General features: G+C 53.8%; 9 protein-coding genes and 1 non-coding gene across 10 annotated transcripts; 7 read left to right on the top strand and 3 right to left on the bottom strand.

Annotated features, from left to right (window-relative positions):
* Nucleotides 1–781: 781 nt before the first annotated feature.
* On the top strand, nt 782–2,777 carry BP01DRAFT_345660 (FAD-binding domain-containing protein; the record flags this gene model as incomplete). The annotated part of the gene is made up of 2 exons (XM_025573606.1): nt 782–1,209; nt 1,266–2,777. 2 exons carry the CDS (start codon nt 782–784, stop codon nt 2,752–2,754), a joined length of 1,917 nt encoding a protein of 638 aa, XP_025428946.1. The 3' UTR covers nt 2,755–2,777.
* Nucleotides 2,778–3,558: 781 nt separating this feature from the next.
* Nucleotides 3,559–5,017, top strand: BP01DRAFT_122014 (uncharacterized protein). Its single transcript, XM_025570407.1, has 3 exons — nt 3,559–3,651; nt 3,703–4,544; nt 4,601–5,017. Exons 1-3 carry the CDS (start codon nt 3,612–3,614, stop codon nt 4,772–4,774), a joined length of 1,056 nt encoding a protein of 351 aa, XP_025428945.1. The 5' UTR covers nt 3,559–3,611; the 3' UTR covers nt 4,775–5,017.
* Nucleotides 5,018–5,500: 483 nt separating this feature from the next.
* BP01DRAFT_403863 (uncharacterized protein) lies at nt 5,501–6,408 on the bottom strand. Its single transcript, XM_025578694.1, has one exon. It carries the CDS (start codon nt 6,113–6,115, stop codon nt 5,756–5,758), a length of 360 nt encoding a protein of 119 aa, XP_025428944.1. The 5' UTR covers nt 6,116–6,408; the 3' UTR covers nt 5,501–5,755.
* Nucleotides 6,409–7,208: 800 nt separating this feature from the next.
* BP01DRAFT_403856 (uncharacterized protein) lies at nt 7,209–10,429 on the top strand (the record flags this gene model as incomplete). The annotated part of the gene is made up of 5 exons (XM_025578693.1): nt 7,209–7,235; nt 7,287–7,558; nt 7,621–8,974; nt 9,042–10,176; nt 10,231–10,429. The coding sequence occupies 5 exons, from the start codon at nt 7,209–7,211 to the stop codon at nt 10,368–10,370; spliced, it is 2,928 nt and encodes a 975-aa protein (XP_025428943.1). The 3' UTR covers nt 10,371–10,429.
* A 1,215-nt stretch (nt 10,430–11,644) lies between these two features.
* BP01DRAFT_t239 lies at nt 11,645–11,717 on the top strand. The gene has a single exon. It is a non-coding gene; the product is annotated as a tRNA-Lys (tRNA).
* A 1,123-nt stretch (nt 11,718–12,840) lies between these two features.
* Nucleotides 12,841–14,071, top strand: BP01DRAFT_358955 (uncharacterized protein). Its single transcript, XM_025575555.1, has one exon. It carries the CDS (start codon nt 13,028–13,030, stop codon nt 13,988–13,990), a length of 963 nt encoding a protein of 320 aa, XP_025428942.1. The 5' UTR covers nt 12,841–13,027; the 3' UTR covers nt 13,991–14,071.
* Nucleotides 14,072–14,390: 319 nt separating this feature from the next.
* Nucleotides 14,391–14,758, bottom strand: BP01DRAFT_384911 (uncharacterized protein; the record flags this gene model as incomplete). Its single annotated transcript, XM_025577551.1, has 3 exons — nt 14,391–14,468; nt 14,520–14,549; nt 14,600–14,758. 3 exons carry the CDS (start codon nt 14,756–14,758, stop codon nt 14,391–14,393), a joined length of 267 nt encoding a protein of 88 aa, XP_025428941.1.
* Nucleotides 14,759–15,988: 1,230 nt separating this feature from the next.
* BP01DRAFT_393764 (tyrosinase family protein) lies at nt 15,989–17,296 on the top strand (the record flags this gene model as incomplete). Its single annotated transcript, XM_025578261.1, has 2 exons — nt 15,989–16,540; nt 16,596–17,296. The coding sequence occupies 2 exons, from the start codon at nt 15,989–15,991 to the stop codon at nt 17,220–17,222; spliced, it is 1,179 nt and encodes a 392-aa protein (XP_025428940.1). The 3' UTR covers nt 17,223–17,296.
* Nucleotides 17,297–19,313: 2,017 nt separating this feature from the next.
* BP01DRAFT_403842 (TPR-like protein) lies at nt 19,314–20,662 on the top strand (the record flags this gene model as incomplete). The annotated part of the gene is made up of 2 exons (XM_025578692.1): nt 19,314–19,328; nt 19,409–20,662. The coding sequence occupies 2 exons, from the start codon at nt 19,314–19,316 to the stop codon at nt 20,549–20,551; spliced, it is 1,158 nt and encodes a 385-aa protein (XP_025428939.1). The 3' UTR covers nt 20,552–20,662.
* Nucleotides 20,663–21,156: 494 nt separating this feature from the next.
* BP01DRAFT_302025 (cytochrome P450) lies at nt 21,157–21,770 on the bottom strand (the record flags this gene model as incomplete). The annotated part of the gene is made up of 2 exons (XM_025572053.1): nt 21,157–21,486; nt 21,540–21,770. Coding segments are annotated over 2 exons (561 nt in total), but the record flags the coding sequence as incomplete, so codon positions are not given.
* Between the last annotated feature and the right edge of the window lie 454 nt (nt 21,771–22,224).

The following is a 22,224-nucleotide window of genomic DNA, read 5'->3' as shown; positions in this document are numbered from 1 at the left end:
ACACACTCTCACTCCGACTAAGCTGCACCTGCACATCCATCCTGTTGACAAGCGCCCACCCTCCCCAATTCCCACCATGTGGAGTCGGCAGGTGATGAGCGTGGGGATTGAGACGACGTAGAAGGCCCTAGGTCGATAGAGGTGCGGCGGAGGAAGACGAGTATCGAGAGTTTGACCATCGTGAGGCAGGGGATGTAGACGAGTTGGTTGGCGAAGTTTCACTTGCAGTGAAGTGTAAATGTGCGTAGCTGGCTTTGTTGTGCTGGGGAGGGGGGATTTCACTTAGAGGGTTCTAGGCACAGGAACAGCACACTAAACAGGCTCGTTTATTTCCCTACTATGAGGATTGGGGCAACGTCCGTAGCGTGCGCCCGTGTGGTAAGCACGGCAGGAGGCGAGGATAAGCAAAGAACTCTAGTCGAAACAAGGCATGCTAAACAACACGAATAGATTGCCTGGGGGTTATTCAAAAGCTAATCGTCCCGTTGTTTAGGGCTGGGACGGGATTGGCCGCTCCCGGGACCATATGGGGGCATCAAATCCGCCCGGACGCTCACTAACGCCTATATATCCCCGGTATTTCTCACTAGTCATCAAACTAACCCGGGGAATGCGATCCAGTGTTCCGTGCAATCTCCGCCAATCACTGGCCGACTGCACGTCGGAATTGGCTTACGATCACTATCCCACAAGGGTCATCTGACAGGTTCTTCAACCGGTAAGTACGGAGTATTTAAGGTCCAAACCGGCCTGTAATTGACAATAAGCAATCCAACGCATCATGGCTCCTGCAACAACTTCAATTCTGACTGCACTGAGCGTCTGCTCGCAGGCCTTGGCCGCTGCGGTGGAAGTCTCCCTGGCTGCTACCACGGTATCTCCCGTCAACTCCGTCGCCAACGCCTCGTATTTCGTCAGTGAAATACAGCAGCTCACCGACAGTGTTCTAAGGACCCTCGGGAGCCACCAGTCTCTGTTCAACTTTGGTGACGCCAATCTATCTTTACCCGCCGTGGGCACATGCAAGGTTTACCCCGGAGATGCTGCGTGGCCCTCGACCTCGCAGTGGTCGGTCTTCAACCAAGCACTAGGCGGTGCCCTCATCAAGACAGTCCCTCTGGCTGCCACCTGCTACCCAGCCTGGTCGGAGTACTACAATCAGACAGCCTGTGAGGAGATCTCTGATGACTGGACTGTGTCATACCTGCAGTACGCTCTCCCCTTGGATTGATTTTCTCCGATATGTCAATATTAATCTTGAACAGCGCCGCAGACCCCGCGTCAATCATGTGGCCCTTGTTCGAGGGTCGAAGCTGTCTGCCAACTGACATCGCGACCTCTTCTAACTGCACCATTGGCGGCTACAGCAGCTATGCCGTCAATGTCAGCACCGTGGCCCAGATCCAGCTGGCGGTCAACTTCGCTCGCAACCAGAGGCTGCGTTTGACTGTCAAAAACACGGGTCACGACTTCAACGGCAAGTCGACCGGTGCCGGGGCCCTGGGCATCTGGACCCACAATCTCAAAGACATTGAGGTCTACGACGATTACCGTCTGGGCGACTACCGTGGCCCGGCTGTGAAGCTGGGCGCCGGCGTCCAGGCCTTCGAGGTTTACGAGAAAGCACACGAGCTGGGCTACACCGCGGTAGGAGGCGAGGGGAAGACGGTGGGTGTGGCCGGAGGATACGTGCTGGGCGGCGGCCATTCGCCCATGTCCAGTGTCTACGGACTGGCGGCTGACCAGGTTCTGGCCCTGGAAGTCGTTCTGGCCAACGGTCGCTTCGTCACCGTCACCGAGCAATCCAATTCGGATCTCTTCTGGGCGCTGCGCGGTGGCGGTGGAGGCACCTATGGGATCGTGACTTCTCTCATCGCGCGTCTGCACCCCAAAACCCCCGTCACTGTCTCGACCTTCTCCTTCGCAACCTCCACCAACGTGACCGCTGACACCTTCTGGGCGGGCGTGGACGCCTACATGAAGCGCTTTCCCGCCAACGCCGACGCGGGAACATACGCATACTTCTGGATCATCAAGCTCGGGGAAGAGAGCTACGAGTTCCTGATGAACCCCTACTTCGCAGTGAACCACACGGTGGCCGAGTTCAACGCGCTGATGGCCCCATGGTTTGCCGAGCTGGACTGCCTGGGGATCCCCTACTCCCCGAACACGACCTACTACGACAACTTCTACGAGGCCTGGGACGCGGGCTTCCCGCTTGAAACCGTCGGCAGCGTGACGATGATGACCGGCTCGCGCCTCATTCCGCGCGAGAACTTCGTCAACGCCACCCTCTTCCACCAGACCGCCGCTGCGTTCCGTTCGACCGTCTCCGCAGGCTACTCGCTGCTAGCCTTCAACCTCAAGGCCGAGCTCCCCGCGGGTTACCCGGCGAGCGCCGCCAATCCGGCCTTCCGCACCACGCTGATGCACGCCATCACCTCGACGAGCTGGTACCGCAACGCCACGAATACAGAGATTAAGGCTACAATGGATACCTTCACGTACGACGTGCTGGGCGAGTGGCGCAAGACCTGCCCAGATTCCGGGGCGTACATGTCCGAGGCGGATATCCAGGAGCCGGATTTCCAGCAGGCGTTCTACGGGGATTTCTACACGCGCTTGTATGCCCTGAAGCAGCGGTGGGATCCCGCTGGTCTATTTTATGCGCCCACCGCGGTGGGGAGTGAGGATTGGGAGGTGAGGAGTTTGGATGGGTTGCCGGATCAGAATGGGCGGTTGTGTCGGGTTTGATTTGGGAGGGGGTTCTAGAATAGGGTTGTGTAGTGTTGGTTATACGATTGACTTGATTGGGCTTATAAATTACTATGGTGCTGTTGTGACTATAAACTTACTAAACTGATAGACAAGCACATACGACCACAGGGTGTGGAAAATAGGGCTCCCCGTCCACTCAGCTGTACTGAAGCCACCTATTGAACGCGGCTGACTAGAATATAAGCCCTTTCTTAGTTGCTGCTTTATAGATAAGTAATACTAAGATAAAGAGTAAGTATAGATAATTTAGATAAAACTATTAAGAGTATAGATAAGTAGAGTAAGTAGAGTAAGTAAATAGATAAGTAATCAAGTAACTAAGTGTTATGGGACCAAGGCCCTGATATAGAGCTCAGCTTCTGGCACCAGTTGGTACCTGAGGCCTCGCACACTATACACTAAACTAGCGCTAGCTTAGTACACACACACCTAAAAGAATTTTGCATGAACTGACGAAATAGCTCTTCAGCTATTTCTTCTTGTTCAGAGGCACGTTTTGATCAGCACGATCCATCCGTCCCGTAACACGAACTGTGTTCACTCGCTCGCGCGTTGTGATATTTTCGCGTTGATGAGTCAGCGGCCGGCCGGTTCCTGACTGGGTGCGCGGATGGACATCGGCAGCACTGTCCTGTCCCTACCAAAAACCAGCTCAATTGAGTTAGTGGTTACCCAGTACTGTATCTACGTATGGATAATACGAGCTTAATCAAGTGGCTTACAGTCAAAAGCGGGGAGACTGTGGCAAAACTGTGGCACCAACACCTTTTCCGCCTCACGATAACAGCACGTCACAAAAGATACCAGGTAGTTTCCAGCCCAACTACATCAGAATGGGTGAGACTCAAGATATCCGACGTCTTGATAAGAGCAGTCAGTAGTTCGAGGTGTCTTTGTCGAGCAGTGCTAATCTGGAATCATCAGCGCCAGGTTCAAAGGTTTTCAAGGCCTGTGAAAGTTGCCGACAACGCAAGGTTAGGTGTGATGGTCTACTGCCCTGTCAGCCCTGTGTCCAAAGATCTATCCCTTGCTCTTTCCGGCAGAGTGCCAGAAGGCGACTGTCAAATCAGATTCAGAAAGTACAGATTGCACCCAGCGATGGCGATCGTATGCCGGTTCTTAGTGATGATTGCGCTGCACAGTCCGCGCCACCAGTTCTGCCACGGGGACTCCGACATCAGAACCATCTTAACTACATCTTGGATGCTCTTCAAGTAGTTGATGGCCCGTCCGGGAGGGGAAGAGTGACAAGAAGCTTTGGCTCCACGTCCACAGTCACTGTACTGAATGTGATATTGGATTTGATCGCCCGACTGGACGGCTCTCCACCCAATAGCTTGGCAACAGCATCTCCAAGCAAGCCCCATACATATGTTCTAGAGTATCTACGCCAGGTGATTGTGAGATGCGAGGCCCATCCGCCGCCAATCTTCAGTCCTAGTCCACCAGGCCCGCTGGACACGGTCCCGCTACAACTTCAGAGCCTCCTGCTCGAGCGATACATTGCAATGGGCTGGAAGACGCTCCCCTTTCAGTCGCCCCACAGTCTTCAAGCACGTCTTCCCAGTCTTTCTGCCCAGCCGATATCACAGCTGCAAGCCGAAGATCAGGCTCTTCGTGCCATCATGTTGCCCATGATCGCTATCGGGTCCATTACAACCGGCTACGCGGAACTGGGAGAGATGCTTATTGGCGAGGCACAAAGAAATCCAATCACACCCTACTACCTGGGTGATATTCTAGCTTTGCAGAGTGATTTGTTGATGATGAGTGGCCGCAGTTCATCTTTGTCCCGGAATTGAAGCTGACTGCGGGTGTTCACATCCAGTATCATATCGACTCAGGCTCCTTCGAAGCCGCCTACTTACGCCTGGGAATGGCACTTGCGAAAATCCTGGCGGCTGGCATGGACAAACCAACGCGTTCCCCTCACGAACAGGCTATTATCTCGGCTTTCTGCTGTAATGAGAGGTTACCAAGCCCGTCCCGGACCTAGGCACATGTCTCTGATAGCGATTGCAAATAGTCTTTTATGTGCTGCTCTAGGACGAGAAGCTGTCTTTTCTAGCAGCATCAGATATCTGCCGCAGAGCAACCATACCATCATAGGGTTCATGCACCCGTTTTATCGCATTCTTGCCGATATCCAGCGTCTTCACCAGTCTAAAAACCCGAATTTTATGGAGCTATGGAATGCTTGCTGTGCACTTCACCAGCGTCTTGTAGCTTTCTGGTCAGTGGATGATCCGTTCCACGCTTCCGAGGACGAAGATCACCTGAACATGGGATCAGTCTGTAAGTGTCCTAGACTCCTTACCTGGCATTTTGAGGGATTTCCTAACTCCTTTTACCGTGCTTCATTACTCAATACTTATTCTATATCGACCATTTTTGATTCTTCGCGCTCTTGAGAACAACCGGGATGTTCAAGGTGATGGCGACCTTCGTAATAGCCCTGCCGAGCGTGAAAGGGTGGAGATCATGTCTAAGACGTGTCAATACTCCATTGATGCTGCAGCGAGGATCATCTCTTTTTTTCGTGGGCTATATGAGACGGACTTGATACAGAAGGTCCGACAACTTGTATAATTGTCCGCAAAACGTTCGCCTGTCTAACATTTTTACAGAATCTCCCTCTGAACGCCTTCTTTCTTGAGAATGCTTGCTATGCTCTGGTAATCGATAGCCTGTGGGGCGACAGGAGATCGTTGCATCTTTCGCACATCCAAGCCTGCCTGCACTGCATGGAGCAGACACAGGACCAACCGGTGACTTCCTCGCGGCTTTCTGTTACGAAGAATATTCTTGAGTGGACGGGAGTGTTTCCGCACAACAACAACAACAACAAACCACTTTCAAATCTCTCGCTATCTCAGTCTGGAGTTCTTTGGATGAACGAATTCTTGGAGAATCACGTTCTCAGTAGTTAAGAAACACTAGTTCCCTGTCAATATTAGTTCGCTTGAGCTATATGTAGCTAGGCTGGAATACATACTATCTTCTGTATGAAGATAGAATTCAGGCAACTGCGGGAATCCCAGATGGACTCGCCGATGGACCCTGAAATGTCCGAAACTGACCGATGCATATATATGAAGGCAGATATTTTCCCATCGGGGTAGATCTTGCCTGGAATGATGGCGCCAGTAACAACGATACCGTATTGCTCGTCAATGACCAGGTCAAGCCGTGCATCCGCATCAGCAGGTCGATCAGTTCTCCAGCTACATCCCAGCGGAGTAGTCGAGCCATCTCCATCCCGGCCAGGGTCGATGACACTCCAGCCCTTCCTCGGTGAGTTGGCAATCATCCGCGACGGTAACCGATAGCGTGTCATTCGGGTTGAAGGTCGCGGCGCTGAACCCGTGGTCACCACGGGAGCGGTTCACGTATAGCTCTAGCTGGGTGATTTGTCTGTCAACCACTTTGATTCCGAGCCCATAAAACGGATTTTTTCGTCTCGCTCCCTTCGGTGATGTCGAGCGAGAAATACGTGGAGCCATTGATAGTATCAATTGCTAGCAAGCTAGGCGAGCCTGCGCTTGTCACGGTCTGCCAGAGAGTCATCATGCCCAAAGCTACCGGGTGGGAATTCTCCGTTGCATAGTAGGTGGCCTGGGGGTTTGAATATCCGCACCTTGCAAGTCTCAGGTCTCAACGAGGGCTACCTGGAGAATCGGGGTTACTCAAAACCGGCGGGCGAGAACCACATCATCATGTATTCACACGGCTTTCTGTAGTTGACCTTCTCTATTGAGCGCGACCAAGTCCTTGAGTTAGTCGATTACAAAATGTATACGTCTGACATTGATTTGTGGAGTGCCGACATAGGTTAGCGGAGAAAGAAATTAAGCCCGAGTCGTGGAAATTGGGTCCCTCGCCCGACAGAGGCTCCGTCCACTGCTGCGTATGAGGGGGTCATTGTAGGCATTGTATGTAGGTGGTTGGAAGTTGGGGATTCTAAATTCTGGAGGCTCGGAATTTGGTGGGTCTCTCGGACTTTTATGGGTTCCGCGCAAGTGCGGGGTGCGGGGGTGTTTCCCCGGGCATTTCTTCACCGTCCGTACCTGATACTAGTTAATGTCTCATCGGAAAGTGGGCTCTGTCGGCTCTTCGTGCGGGGCCCCGCCTGATAGTTCGGCTTGGACCCTGTTGGCTCGCTGTGTGGGGGTGGCATGCCTCGCCTCCCCGGAGTTTCAATTCGTATGGAAAGATGGATAGTCGGGGTATTGATAGACCGATCCACGCAGAATGAAGAAGTGATATCGCGAGATTTCTCTCATTATGCTATTCGAGAATGTAATGGCTTAGTGGGAACCTGTAGCTATAATTGACCCTCTCCCCCCCCTTTCTTTTAGCCATGAGGACAAGTGAAGGGTACAAAGAGCGTTCTCGACCCTGGAGATCTCCTTGAATCTGGCTCTGCCGCAATGAGGTCAATCAATTGGTTCAGTCTGGTAAGCTTTCTACCAATTACCGCAGTGGTTCACGCAACACCATTCAATCAGCACGAACTGGTAGAGCGCGATGTTGGAATTGGACAACTTCCCATACCATCCACCTACGATGCGCCTCGCTTCCGGTGGTGGTGGCCCGGCGGTTGGGTAGAACCTGATGTTGTGACGAGCGAATTGCAGTCCATTGCGGCGGCAGGATTTGGTGGGGGAGAGATTGGTGATGTGGAAGATAGCATCAAGGTCGCCATGGACCCACGAATTTATGGTTGGGCAAGGGATCGATGGAATGCTGGCGTGCTCGCTGCCTATAAGACAGCCCAAAGGTAAGTGACTGCACTGGAGGGTGAGAAGAGGGAGCCAATTCCTGCTTACTGACTAGAAACAGACTGGGCGTTTATGTGGACATGACACTCGGTCCCCACTGGCCAACTGGAGTTCCGGGTTTCACGCCAGACTCTCCAGAAACCTCCAAGGAGTTGGTCCATGGACAGTTCTTGCTTGCGGCTGGACAATCTTACGCGGGATCCCTTCCTCTTCCCGTGGCCAAGCCATCTGGAGAGGAGACTGGCAATCCATCGGTCAATGCAACCGCGAAGCTGGTTGCCATTCTCGCTGCGAGAACCAATGCAACATCAGCTAATCAGACGGTCGTGGAATTTGAACCGTCTTCCCTCGTGGATTTGACCACGCATTATCACAAAGACCAACTGTCCTGGACGGCGCCGAAGGATGGGAATTACATGGTTGTTGCAGTGTACGGCCGAGGGACGGGCCAGGTCCAGAATATCTACGATGGCAACCCCATTGCTCCCAAACTCACCTATCCTTCTCCGGCTTACATTGTCGACCACTTCTCCACCGCGGGCGTTGACGCCTCGGTGAACTACTGGAACGAACATATCCTGAATGACGAGTTGCGGCAAATCATGAAGAGTCGAGGAGGGTCCATTTTCGAAGACTCACTCGAGCTCAAGTACAAGCAATATTGGACGTTGAACTTCATGGAAGAGTTTAAGAAGCGACGCGGTTACGATTTGACCCCGTATCTGTTATATGTCCTCAAGGATACCACCACGTTCTTGGGTGATGACGAAGTCGGCAGCGGCGTGGAGTACGATTTTTACTCCACGATTACCGATCTCTACATTGACTACCGCGTGCAAGGGTTGAAAAAGTTTGCCAATGGGCTCGGGCTGAAATTCCGCCTGCAGCCCTACACAGCGACACTGGACTCTTCACGTGCAGCCGCAGCTGTGGATATTCCCGAGGGCGAGTCCCTCGGTTTTGAAGGTGACAATGATGCTTTCAGGGTTCTGGCTACCGGTCGAGATGTGGCTGGTCAGACGAAGATCCTTTCCAACGAGCTCGGCGCTTACATGGGCAAGGCATATGGAGTCACTTGGAACTTCCTTCTTGGGACTGCGAATCTGGATTATTCTCTCGGGGTTAGCCACGCAGTTATCCATGGCTTTCCATACCGTGACTCGCCCTCGAGTGTATGGCCTGGGTTTGCACCTTTCACACCTCTCGGCACGTCGAGTAATGGGTTTGCCGATGCGTGGGGTCCGCGGCAGCCGCAATGGCTTTTCGCGTCCAATGCGAGTGTTTATATGGCCCGCGCGCATAACCTCCTGCAAACAGGCTCCCCCTCGGTGGATGTGGCTATTCTAAATACCGACTGGGGAGTCACGGCAACGTGGGACGACAGTGGGTTGAACGATGCGGGCTATTCCTACCAGGTAAGGCCATTTTTGGTGGCGGCCAGAGCGCTGTGCTGGATGGTGTCGCTGATCAAAAGCCCTATAGTTTCCCACCGCAGAACTACTAAGGAAATACTCCGCCACCGTCAAAAACAAGCATCTTCTGCCGGACGGACCTCGGTATAAAGCTCTTCTGATTGATAACACCACTTACCTGGATCTCGACAGCGCGAGGCAGATTCGCTCGTTCGCCGAGTCAGGTCTACCGGTGGTGATCGTTGGAGACGCTCCGTCTCGACCACAATCTCTCTGCACCGACTGTTCCAAGACCAAAGCTCAAATCGAGGAGATCTTCAAGTCAATCCTGTCACTCAAGACAACCAAACAAGTCTCCTCTCAAGCCGATGCTTCTGCTGCTCTCCAGCTCCTTGGCATCTATCCATCTGTCCGGTACTCCACATCATCTAACGTGTCTACGATCACCACCAGACGTCGCATCAGCGATTCCGAATCCATCTATTTTGTCTACAGCTCTGCTGCTCTTACCGAAACAGTTTCTTTAGAGGGGGAGGGTTATCCGTTCACGTTGAACCTCTGGACTGGGGACGTTACGCCCATCGCTGCATTTGACACAGCTGATGGGTACACCAGAGTGAACCTGTCCCTGGGCGAGAATGCCGCCCAAATGCTCTACCTCGGCAACAAAAACCCATACGGCCTTGCCAATCTCAACCGGTATGTCACTGCGACCGATGCTGATGTTTTCGCTCAGTCGCAGAACATATATTTGAGAACCAGCAAGAATGGCACCCACACTGCAAAACTTTCAGACGGAAAGTCCGTCAGTGTTGCCTTCAGCAATGTGCCAGCTCCAATTACTCTCAGCTCTTGGACTCTATCCGTCGAAGACTGGTCTCCTTCGACCGTCAATGAAACTGGGCTCAGTTCCTCCCTGACTTCGAAGGTTACTTTGCCGAGCATCCACTTGGACAGCCTCAAGTCTTGGACTAACATTTCAGGACTGGAGAGTGCAAGTGGCATTGGAACTTACAAGACCACTGTGAACTTATCTTTGGGCTCGTCAAACCAGAGCGCTGGAGAGACTCTTGCGGTCTTCATCAACTTCGGTGATGTGGAGGGGACTTGGGGCTTGAAGATCAATAACGTCCAGGTCAATGGAGTTGACTTCTTAGGCTCGGCGCCTCTAGAGATTACTTCATACGTGAAGAATGGTTCCAATGGTATGTACTGTCTGGCTTGAGTGGTAGAGCATTTGCTGACGCGACATACGGCAGACATTGAGATCACAGTTGCCACTACATTATGGAACAAACTACGGAAGACGTGGCCTGCTATTTACGGGTCTCTAGAGGCACAGGAAGTCGGTCTGCTGGGTCCTGTTACTCTGACGTACTATGCTCAGAAGCAGATTTGACCATGCTTTCGTGTTGCAGGAGAGAGGGAAAGAGGCTTTAGTTGTGGGTTCGTTGTCTGTACATGTACGAGGCCGCCTGCCCGGCTGTTTAGTCCTCGGGTAACAGCACTTTGGTAAATCTAAGCAGCCTGAATCTAGTCTTTTGAGATCACGGCTCGGTCTTGTACCAGAAATTACAATTTAACACCGCACTCGCGCCAGTCCACGCAGTTGCCTCATTCACCACACAGCTACGTTGCCATAAAAAGAAACATGTTACGTGGTGCGCATCCGCTGAGCAATAAGGTGTCTACTTGAGCTTAACGATCTTATAGTGTCACGGTAGTCATGCCCGTGTTTTAAATATAAATGCGAGGGTAAAGCCGACAACATTGCCGCGGGACGCTGTTTGTCTTTCGAACAGAAGGCATCTTGTCCAGGCTAGTTCCTCGCTTCATCGCTCGATCCTATGCGACACATATGAGCAATCAATCCACGTTGTATAGAGACACAAGAATGGATGCACACGATGGCACTAACCCAAAATACCCGTCGATATGTATTTGGAAATGACCTTCACCATGGATGCCATAGCTCCGCGCCATACGGGACCGGAGGCACCGCCTAGGATATCCTGCACAACCTAGCGAGCAAAGTCGTCGGGTGTGCTCTTGTTTAAGGCATTCTTCCCGGCACCGCGTGTCTGAATCGGAAGCGCCTTGTGGTAGAGTGAATTCTCGGGTAGGGTTACATAGTGGATACATGAGATCACAGTACTAGTGTTATATCATCGGTAAGCGAATAACATTTACAGCAATCACCCCTTCTTGCTCACATACAATGAGAAGAAAATATATATCAGATCCTAGGATTTATTCTCGGAGTAGTCCCAGTGGTCTACGGTCACTGCATGAGATCTACCTCCCGGGCGGATGGTACCATATAAGTAGCTTGACCTCAGTTGATGGCAGGGTCCTGGGAAGACGAGGGTTCTAGCAGAAGGGCAGGAACATGGGCCTGGCAATATGTGAGTTGCAGAGGTTCTGCAAGTTTAGGTTTATTTGGTGGTTGGAAAGTCTCTCTCGACAGTGAGTGACAGGATTGATATATTTTAGTCCCTGATCCAAATAATATCCTGAATCGAGGAGGTGAAAGGATATCTTATATATAGCTTGAAGATCACTATGTTTGTTCCTGCTATATTCACGCGGAATTTAATGATACAACATCAGTCTTGCCTGGGCCTTTGTTTCAACATTATAACCATGCGTACAGCTAACGTAATTAAACAGTTAGCCCGGCTAGCTCAATCGGTAGAGCGTGAGACTCTTAATCTCAAGGCTGCGGGTTCGAGCCCCGCGTTGGGCTTTCATTTTTGTCTACTTTCTTTTGTCCTGGAAAGCACTGAACTGAAAAGCTTCGAGCACGATCTTAAATAAATCTAAATCAAGATGTAAGAGAAGGTGACCCGTTCACCCGTCGACAGCAGTATCCTTCCCGATTCGTTCATGACTCATATGATGCACATAGTCCCGTGCCGCAGTATCGTGGGGACTTAAAAGTTTTACTGTACTATACATGTTATACTATACCGCGATTTCCTGAGAAAATGATTCCGAAAGAACAATTTTCGTACCTTAAACCATAGTTTCCAGCCCGGAATTTCTGCCCACATTGTGAATATTGCTATTAACAAGCTAAGAACAATCACCAGATGAAGCCCTTTCCCATACTATTATCACTTTATCGAGACAATCATATAACTTTCGCAAAGACAATCGAGAAATGATTAAGTTAAACCCTATATGAATCAATGTCACCGTGACACCAGCTAGACTATCAGTCTACTACATCGAGAATCCAGTCCTTTGATTAGTTACATCAGAACTTACCATCTTTACAATACTTTGATAACTTCTAGTTCAGCATGCTATATATGGCGTGACGCTTCCAATTGAATAATAGCATTGTGACCGCCAGGTGGGGCAAAGACTCACCCCACCCGGTCAGCCTGGAACCGACCGGCCAATCGAATACGTGACGGTAGAGAGAGAGGGTGAGGGTTCAGCCTAATAAGCGCAGGCTCGATTTCTACACGGGAAGCATATATCCAATGGCACCCAGGGTCCTTTCATGCGGTCTATTCCAACAAAGTGGGATGCGGCTGCAGCACTGCAGTATCTACCTCTGAGTTTTGATGGTATTGGCTTTCCGATTGACGTGAGCTGTATCATGTCCAGGATGCCCTGTATCTCCGTATCTCGCGTCAGTAAGCAAACATGATTCCTCCGTAGTGCGGGTTTGACGCAGGTCCCGGGCTTGAGAAAAAATCCGGAGTAGTATGTGCGTGTCGCATCTATTGTTGTAGACACCCTAGGAGAGGGGTCTATATCGAATCTAGTTGAATCGATCATGGGACATATCCAAGAGGTACAAGACCGATAAGGGATGCGGACAGCAGCCTGATCCAGGCACCAACCGCCGGCAGTCGTCAGAATGGAATACGAACAGCCTCACATCTACTAGTAGTAGGCAACATACCCCTGCTTAAACCACCACCGTCCCCCTCCCCTCCCATACTTCATATACTTCAGATACTAAGCCTCTCTTCCAAGCATTACCTCCAACCCTGTCACCCATCCCTCATTCCACCACATCCATCTCAAGCCAAACCTACAATGCCAACCACAGAGTCCGCCATGTCCCACGCCCTCACGCAATTCCGCCACCAAATGTCCACCGCCAACCGCCACTTCCTCCTCGACCGCGTCCACGAGATCCAATCCCTCCACCTCCCGACCGAAGCCGCCAACCTCCACCACATGCGACGGTACTGGCCCAGCCTCGGACGCGGCGGGCAGGAGACGTACTGGAACCGCACCGTCGCTCCGGAACCCGTGCGCGAAGACCGCGAAGTCCGCAGCGTCACCCGCCTGGCGGACGTGCCGGGGTTGTATCACCAATACATGGACGGGGTGTGTCCGCCGCGGTTGCGGACGGAGGAGTGGCGCAGGATGTATTTGGCGGTCGTGGCGGAGGTGTGTGCTGAAGTGGTTGCGGAGGATGGGCAGGATGGGGAGGATGGAATTCCTCCGTGCGAGGAGTTGGGGTTGTTTCTGAAATACGCCAATGGGGTCCAGGATCCGGATTTCCGGCGATCGGGAATTGCGCCGTTTCTCCCCGGGTTCTTTGTCGGGGTGGCTGAATATGCGTTTCCGGATGAGGCGGCGGGGCAGGGGGGATCAGCGCGGATGGAGATTGAGGGCCAGCGGGGGCTGTTGAAGGGGTACTTGGAGGAGAGTCTGCTGGGGCGAGTCGGGCTGCATGGGATGATCGATGAGGATTTGGAGGTCAAGGTGGGGTTCTTGACGGGGACGGGCGGTTGGGGACATGAAGATCGGTGGTATAGTGCCTATACGTATTGTCGGCGGAGGGAGGATGATGCGGCAGATACACATCAGACAGACTTTGCGTGGCGAGTGCTTTTCTTTGAGGCCAGCGACGACGATACCCCGGCCACTCTGAATGGGAGACGACCGTTGTTTGATTCCATTCCGGAGTTTTTGGACTGGTATGGTAGTTGGTTCGATTATATTGATATGGACGAGGTGCGCAGGGAAATTGATGAGCTCAATGCTTAGGCAGGCAGTGTGTCGGGTTGTACAGTACAGCCCGGGGCAATGGGTTGTCCGCGGAGCAATTGTGAATGCTGCTAGTTCAGGTAGTGAATCTATTCATTTAGCCGAAGCTCGTCTCACCACCTGCCAGCCAGACGAATATCTGTCAACACCAGGCCAAGTCCGCCGTTTTTGCTTGTCTCACCGGTCATTCAACTCCGAGGGTCAAGCGAGGCTTGACTCTCGCTTGGCTAAAGCTTCATCCCCACCGACCAGGATGTCTATTGCCTCAATTTTGAGGTTGTTTTACAAAGGCTGCACTCTGCACGCGGTTGGTCTTTTCCGATTCCCCAAGGACGCAGGCTGTAGCCCTCATCCCACTGAAATGAGTCTATTGAAAACGGGGCTCCGGTGATCGTCAGGCTTAGTGAGATATTATATTACCCTGTCGGCCTGCCCCGTAGATGACTTCTGGGATGATGATTGCCCATCCACTCAGGGACTGGTTGCATCGTTAGCAGTGCAGGTGGCCGCCTCCTCTGAAGCCTCGTACCAGTAACATGGTCAACAGCATGGTATAGTCCTGATCAATCAGCGTGGGACTCCTCCGGGCATACACGGGGGGTAGCTTACATCGAATCCCACATTGCGAATGAGAAAAATCCGCACGTACATGCGAGCAAGCACGGTGAAGACCGCCCCAACCGTCACAGTACTCGTGGCCGCCAGAATACGCGGCCCTTGATTGTCATCAGGCAGGCCCGCGCCCCCCGGATGCGCGATGGTCGCCATCCTCGCAGCAAAGAGAGGACAGTGCTGTGTTCGGGACGATGCTTGACCTGGCCGGGTTTTGAATCTCCGCAGCAGGCAGCCCTGCCTGCCTGCATGAACTGCGGGTCCCTGAAACAGCGAAGATTGCGAAAGCAGGAATTCGAGGAATGGCTCGTTGCTTGACTAAGAAATACGATCCCATCCCGCTCAGTCTCGCAAAATCAAGCTTGCGGTCGCATTCGCACTTCCAGATTCATTGGACCAAGTTCGGATCTCGGACGAGGCTCAGGATCCGGTATGAGGCCCTTGTTCGTTGGCGTGAGATCAATTACTAATTGTTGGTACGGTGCCGTCCCACGTTGGTGTCGGCACCGGTGCTGCTGCTCGCCCTGTGCTAGACCTGTGCTAGCCCTGTCGGTCAATTACTCTTCCCATCCTAGCCTGCAGTACAGGGTTCAAGCCACAATCAAGGAGCAAACCTGGCCAATGGACCATGCGTGCCGGAGAGGGTCGATCAGTCAGTGGTGGATCTACCAATACCCACCCGCCGGACCTGCCAAGTCGCCTCGACCGCGGCTTGCCCTGGACGAAGGACGTAGTAAACCTGCACCCTTGCACCCTTCAAAGTGGGGGAGGGTTGGAATTGATTAACTTTACTCCGGAGGTCGGAGTGGAGCTGGATGGAGCGCAGTGGAAAAGGAGGAGCGGGCTTTGAGTGGCAGCCACTGGAGACCCAGACGTCAATCAGTTGGGGTTATCGCCCACCCAACCCTACCCTGGGTCCCTGAGCCAGTCTTTTTCTTCATGGCATGACTGAATGCTCCTCAATCCTCAGTCATGCCAGACTAGTAGTAGTTAGCAGTTCGGATCCCAGCCCACTCGCAGCCAGTCAGCACGTTGTGACTGATTAACTTGGCCCGCTAATGCCATGCGGCCGCGTGCGTGCGTGGGGATTGCGTGGTGGAGAGACCCGTCCTCTCGTCTTCTCTTCGGCTTTTGAATTCCGTCCTTGCAGTTGGACTGAGCCATACTGTGCTGTAGTCGCCTGCAGCTACGGTGGAAGCATGTGGGCCGATCGATGTGCTGCAGATTGCGAGAATATGAGAGACGAAACGCCGTTAAATTGACAATCCTTCCCCCATTCAATCTCTCCCCCGCCCATCCTTCCCAACTCTAACTTCCTTCCATCCCCCCTGTTCTTCCTTTTTTCTCTCTCGCTCTTGGCCAGACGTGGGTGAGACATTTGTCACCATGGTCGGTCTCCAAGCCTTCACTCTGGGACTGTTGCTCTCCGGCTCGTGGGCTCTCCCTGCGACCGAGACCGCTGCCCCAACGACTGCTACCCTCCCCACGAGTGCATCCAGCTCGACGGCGGTGGCCTCCTCCCAGCTGGAGCAGCTGAACTCGTTCGCCTACAACCTCACTGCAGACACCCTGACCCTTCCAGCCAGCACCAAGCGCAGCGACGGCTCGTGCACGCTCGACAAGCTGCGCGTGCGTCGCGAGTGGCGCACCTTCAGCACGAGGCAGAAGAAGGCGTACATCTCCTCGGTCCTCTGCCTGCAGAAGCTGCCCTCGCGCTCTCCCCCGGAGCTGGTCCCTGGGGCGCGGACCCGCTACGACGACTTCGTGGCAACGCACATCAACCAAACCCTGGAGATCCACTACACGGGCACCTTCCTCGCGTGGCACCGCTACTTCATCTTCGAATTCGAGTCGGCCCTGCGCGATGAGTGCGGCTACACCGGCGACTACCCCTACTGGGACTGGGGCGCCGATGCCAGTAACATGGAGAGCTCGCCCGTCTTTGACGGCAGCGAGACCTCCATGTCCGGCAATGGGGCGGCGATCCCGCCAGGCGGAAGTGATGCTGTATCTGGGCGACTATCCCGCCATCGACCTGCCGCCCGGCAGCGGCGGGGGCTGCGTCACCAGCGGGCCCTTCAAGGACTACCAGGTCAATCTGGGGCCGGCCGCTTTGTCGCGGCCGGGGGGCAACACCTCCGCGGCCGCCAACCCGCTGGCCTACAACCCGCGGTGTCTGAAGCGGTCGCTGACAACGGAAATCCTCCGCCGCTACAACACCTACCCGAAGATCGTCTCGCTGATTCTGGACAACGATGACGTGTGGGACTTCGAGATGACCATGCAGGGGGTGCCGGGCAGTGGCTCGATCGGGGTCCACGGGGGTGGCCACTACTCCATGGGCGGGAATCCCGGGCGCGACGTCTTCGTGAGCCCCGGCGACGTCGCCTTCTGGCACCATCATGGCATGATCGACCGCGTCTGGTGGATCTGGCAGAACCTCGACCGGGAGCAGCGTCAGAATGCTATCTCGGGGACGGGGACCTTCATGAATAACCCGCCTTCGGCGAATACGACGCTCGACACGGTGATCAACATCGGCTATGCGAATGGCCAGCCGATTGCCATGCGCGATCTGATGAGCACGACTGCTGGGCCGTTCTGCTATGTTTATCAGTAGTGGGCTGATGGGAGGGCAGTTTGGAGAGGAGCCTTAGCGTGGTATATAAATGTGACAGACTTGTATATATATGCATTGTAAAGAGTGGATGAGGCATTAATTGACGTTAAATCACCAGTTGAGACAGTCGGGACCCCCTTCTCCCCCTTTCCCTCACCGGTGCCAGGCTGCCAGGCCGCCAGCAGTACGGAACTGCTCTGGCGATGGAGTCGGACCGTTCCAGTCCCCAGCCTAGATCCAGCCTTGCGGCCATGACTCCACACCTCGGTAATGGTTAGATTGCTCGTGCTGCAGGGACATGTGCTCTCTGCAGCTGGGTCAGCGTCAGTACGTGAATTCCAGCGATTCCACCGTTGTCAGTGCCTCGGTTTCCCCTGGTCAATGCATTCTCTGCGATGAATCCCATTTGAGGATCATGTACTCCGTAAGCACATGGAATGGTGACAGAACTCTGGGAAGGGGTCTAACATGGGGTTCTGATCGTATGCTCTTCGTCGTCTATAAATAGGAAGAACCGCACGGACACTGCCCCACAGCACGTTTTTCGGGTCGTAGACCCATTTGCCGATGAGATCCGATACCCTGGTTGACTGGACAGCATAAGCATCGCGAAAATCCCTCAGAAGCCTCGACATCGACCATCGCAGCTGGCGAATGGAATACTCCCCTGTCTCCTGCTCACCGCTCTGTCGCCCGAAGGAATGGTATCTTGGAAGCAGTGCCAGCTGATACACCACTTGAAGTCCGCACCGATTCAGTGGCTGGACAGCTTTACTCTAACTTCAATGGATATTACTCCAGCAACGTGTCCATCCTGGCGACCACAGCCTCATGCAGCTGGGCCAAGCGGATCTCGCAGCTCTCCCTTCTGCAGAACCACTCGGTGTAGTAGAGTATCCGGGCCATCGCCTGGAGATATGCACTGGTGTCCTCTCTGACCAGACCGTCCATCACCAGAGACAGTGTCTCGACGAGCTACTCGACCTCACTAGACCGAGTGGCGGGTAAATCGCAGCGCCGTGCCCTGTCCGCACTGTGGTCGCCCCATACAGGTCGACGGCGACAGCCCGATTGCGCAATTCAAGGGGCATTGCGCGCCAATGCTTCGACATGGACAGCTAGTACCAGATGGATCTGACGATCATCGTTCGGATGAGAGTTGTGCCACTTAGTTTGCCTGCCGGGATCGTGTGGAGGCAATGGCTCGTATTACCAACTGTGCTATTTATCCCCAACTAATGGCCCTGGGAGCCTACCACCTCGCAAAGCACTCCAAATATCGGTAAGTCGGAGGCTGACAGAGCGAACTACATCAGCCCAATTCAGAGTACATTCAGAGTCTAGACCCAGCCATATGCCGGATACTTTTCCCGCCAATGGTATTCCTTGTCACTGGATGAGCCACCGATGATTCAGCATCATGAACCTGAGGTCATTAGCATCCTCCAGTAGCGCGCTAATTCACAAGGATCTTGTAGTACTCTGGGGGGAAATGTCAGACAGTTCCTTTTGGGAGGGGGGATACACCGCATGCGACTGCACGTATGTCTACGGTGCTTCGTATCGAGGTTCTCACTTCAACCACTCATTGCATTGGGCTCTGGGGTCTGTGCTTGGAAGCCTCCCAGACCTTGCCAGTTCGCTCGAAGCTAAATACTCCCCACAAAATGTCCCAAGCGAAGGTGGGTCAGACCTTGTCAAGAAAGATCATCGCTAGAAGGTAGACAGACTTCAGGGCCGGCCCGGGGTGGGGGGGCGTATGCCTTAGAAGACCTCATAACAATAAGGTAGAGTGATTCTGTTCAACACTTATTGCCACTTAATCCTGAACTAAATGACCAGCATGCAGCGGAGAAACTCAGCCTATCCTGAGGCCACACTTGCAGATGAGGATTGAGATCTCGTTGGCCGATCTCGGGGGTGTTCTCCAGTTGCGACATAATATTGCTTTAGCGCGGGGTCGAAAGCAAACATTGTATAGCTTAGCTCTGATAAGTAGAAGACTAGCCCGAGCGGTGGAGAGCAGGATTTCGCGCTTATCGAGTGTTTTCCCTGCAACAGCTGTGGGATATTTCTCTCAACGCTTCCGAAATGCTTCGCCCCGAGGTCCGTTGACATCCAACACCATCCATCGACTCATAACATCCCATTACTATTTACTAACCAATGCCACATTCAAACTTCAGGACCCGATCGAACGTTCCAGCGAGACCCAGCATGGCCTGCATCCTGACGGCCCCATCGAGCCAGACAGCAAGCACGAGAACGAAGCACACCACCACCACCTCCTCCAAGCCCTCAAGCGAACCCAGGACCTTCTCGGACCCGAACACCCCCTCACCCTCATCGCGATACGCAACCTCGGCCGCCACCTCCACAACAGCGGCAACTACGAAGACGCGGAGACCCTGTATCGCCAGGCGCTAGAGGTCACCGAGCGGCTGCTGGGACCGGAGAATCCGCACACACTCGCCGGCATCACCGACCTGGCGATCGTCGTCACCCACCGCGGCAGGTACATGGATGCGGAGATCATGCACCGACGGGTGCTGCAGATTAAGGAGAGGGTCCGTGGGGTTGCGCATGAGGACACGCTCGTCACGTTGGGGAATCTGGGGCTGGTGGTCGAGCAGCAGGGGCGGTACGATGAGGCGGAGGGGATGCATCGCCGAGCGTTGCCCTGCGGGTTGGAGCAGCGGCTGGGCTCGGCGCATCCGCAGACCTTGATTGTGATGGAGCATCTTGGGTGCTGTCTGGACAGTCAGGGGAGGTACGATGCAGCCGAGGGGATTCAACGACGGGTTCTAGAGGGGTGGGAGGTGGCGTTCGGGGATGGCCATCTGCAGACGCTGATTAGTGTGGGGAATCTCGCGGTGACGCTGCTGAATCAGGGCAAGCATGCGGAGGCGGAGGAGATGCAGCGACGGGCGCTGCAGGGGTCGGAGAGGCTGCTGGGGTCGAATCACCCAGACACGTTGACGCGGATGGGGAATCTGGGGAATGTGCTGAGCTGTCAGGGTCGAGACCCGGAGGCGGAGGTGATTCATCGAGGGGTTCTGCGCGCCAGGGAGGAGGTCCTTGGCCCGGAGCACCCGAATACCCTGACTGGGGTGGGTAATCTGGGGCTCATCCTCGATAAACAGGGGAAGTATAGCCAGGCAGAGGAGATGCATCGACGTGCGGTGAGGGGATGGACGAGACTCATGGGACCCCAGCATCCGTACACTCTGAACAGCCTGCGGAATCTGGCCGCGGTACTGGAGGCCCAGGACAGGCACGCGGAGGCTGAGGAGGTATACCGCCAGGCTGAGCCGATGGCAACGAGATAGATGGCTCTTGTCCGTGCGGACGGGTTCATCGTGCATGTCCGGGGTATGGCGAGTTGCGTAGGGAGCGAGTAGTGGATAGGTTGACGTGAGGCCAGGGTCAATATGATAGACATTCAAGACGCAGCACACAAGACACGGTAGAGATAGACTGTTCGGCCTAGAGCAGATTTGCTAGGATCAAAGGTTCAATGTCGATACGCATACTCAGCCCTATACCTCAGTCACCTTCGTTGGCGTTTGAGTTTGGAGGCACCAATGGAGGAATTTGATGGAAGAGGTATCTAGAAGCCTTTCTTGCCAGGATCAGTTCGTGTTGCTTTGTGCTCCCAGATCAATTTCAAGGACGCTCCCTAGCAGGATACAGTGGCGCAACTCGCAAAGACAGGACGCGGCCAGAGCAGAAAGCTCGATAATCCATGATTATCATTATCAATCAACAAGGACTTGAGGTCAGGAGGAAAACAATCCATATTCTGGCATAAACGTAGTGTCTATGGAGCTGTTTTCACATCGTTTCAACTCTACAAGTTTCGTAAATATTCTCCAGGACTGTTTCTGTGCCAATATCGGTCCTGATAGTTCTATCCTCCTCACGCAGTCTGTTATCAACCTACACTCCTTGCTTGCGAGCGAACCCGCACAGCCACGCGAAAGTCCTGCCAAACATGACAACAATGCGCATCCCGATCCCAATCGAACTCAGGATTTGCCAACTCCAAATCGTATCTCATCAACAGCTTCGCAACAGTGAGACGGAGCACTCGCAGCCCCATCATCTTGCCAGGACACGCATGAGTGCCCACCGAGAAGGCCGAAAAGGCGCCCAGATCCGACCCAGCAGTCGGGGTGGTCCATCGTTCTGGGTCCCATTGATCGGGGTCTTGGAAGTAATTTGCGGAGCGGTGAATCGAGTACTTATCCACGAAGACTTTTGCCTGTGTCGAGACGTCAGTTCCAATTAGCTGTGGGGGTAGTAGATGCAACTCACCCCTCGGGGCACGTAGACACCGTCCACTTCGATGCCGGTCGAAATCCGCGCACCCACGTCGTTCACGGGGGACTGCAGGCGAAGGCTCTCGTGGATGCAGGCGTTCAGATAGGGGAGACGAGAGAGTTTTTCGTCATTGAGGGGGTTGTCTGTCAAGAAGCCCTCGCGCAATTCGGCCTGCAGCTTTGCGAGGGCTTTCGGATGGCGCAGCAAGTAGTAGAAGGTGGAGGACGCTGCGGCTGAAACTGGGTCGTATCCGCCGATGCTTTGGCCTCGTCAGTGGATGTACCATCTTCACTGAGAATGGGAGTAAGGCTTACACAAGAAGACTAATATGCGCCATGGCGCGTTTCAAATCGGGCAATCCATCAGCACCGTCGGAGATGCCCAGTTTTTCTGCGACGAGACTTTGTCTGAACTCCCTGCGGTCCGTGAGTCTGCGGGTCGAGCAGTTAGATCTCCCTATATTATACCAAACTTCTCATCCCACTCACTCCTGAATCCGACTGAAGGTGTTCACCTGGACCCGATCGCTTGTCATCACAAATCGAACCATCCTCAGCAATATCGACGCTACCCACGCAGCCCCCGGCAAGCGCCCGATATAGAACATGAGATCCAGCCCGGCGGTGTACGCGTTATCCCACCGGCGAAACGAAGTAAATGTCTCTCTCGTGCTTAGGGG

This window comes from Aspergillus saccharolyticus, assembly GCF_003184585.1.
Source record: "Aspergillus saccharolyticus JOP 1030-1 unplaced genomic scaffold BP01scaffold_30, whole genome shotgun sequence".
In the NCBI taxonomy this organism is placed as follows: Eukaryota; Fungi; Ascomycota; class Eurotiomycetes; order Eurotiales; family Aspergillaceae; genus Aspergillus; species Aspergillus saccharolyticus.
This window is presented reverse-complemented; position numbering and strand designations above follow the sequence as displayed.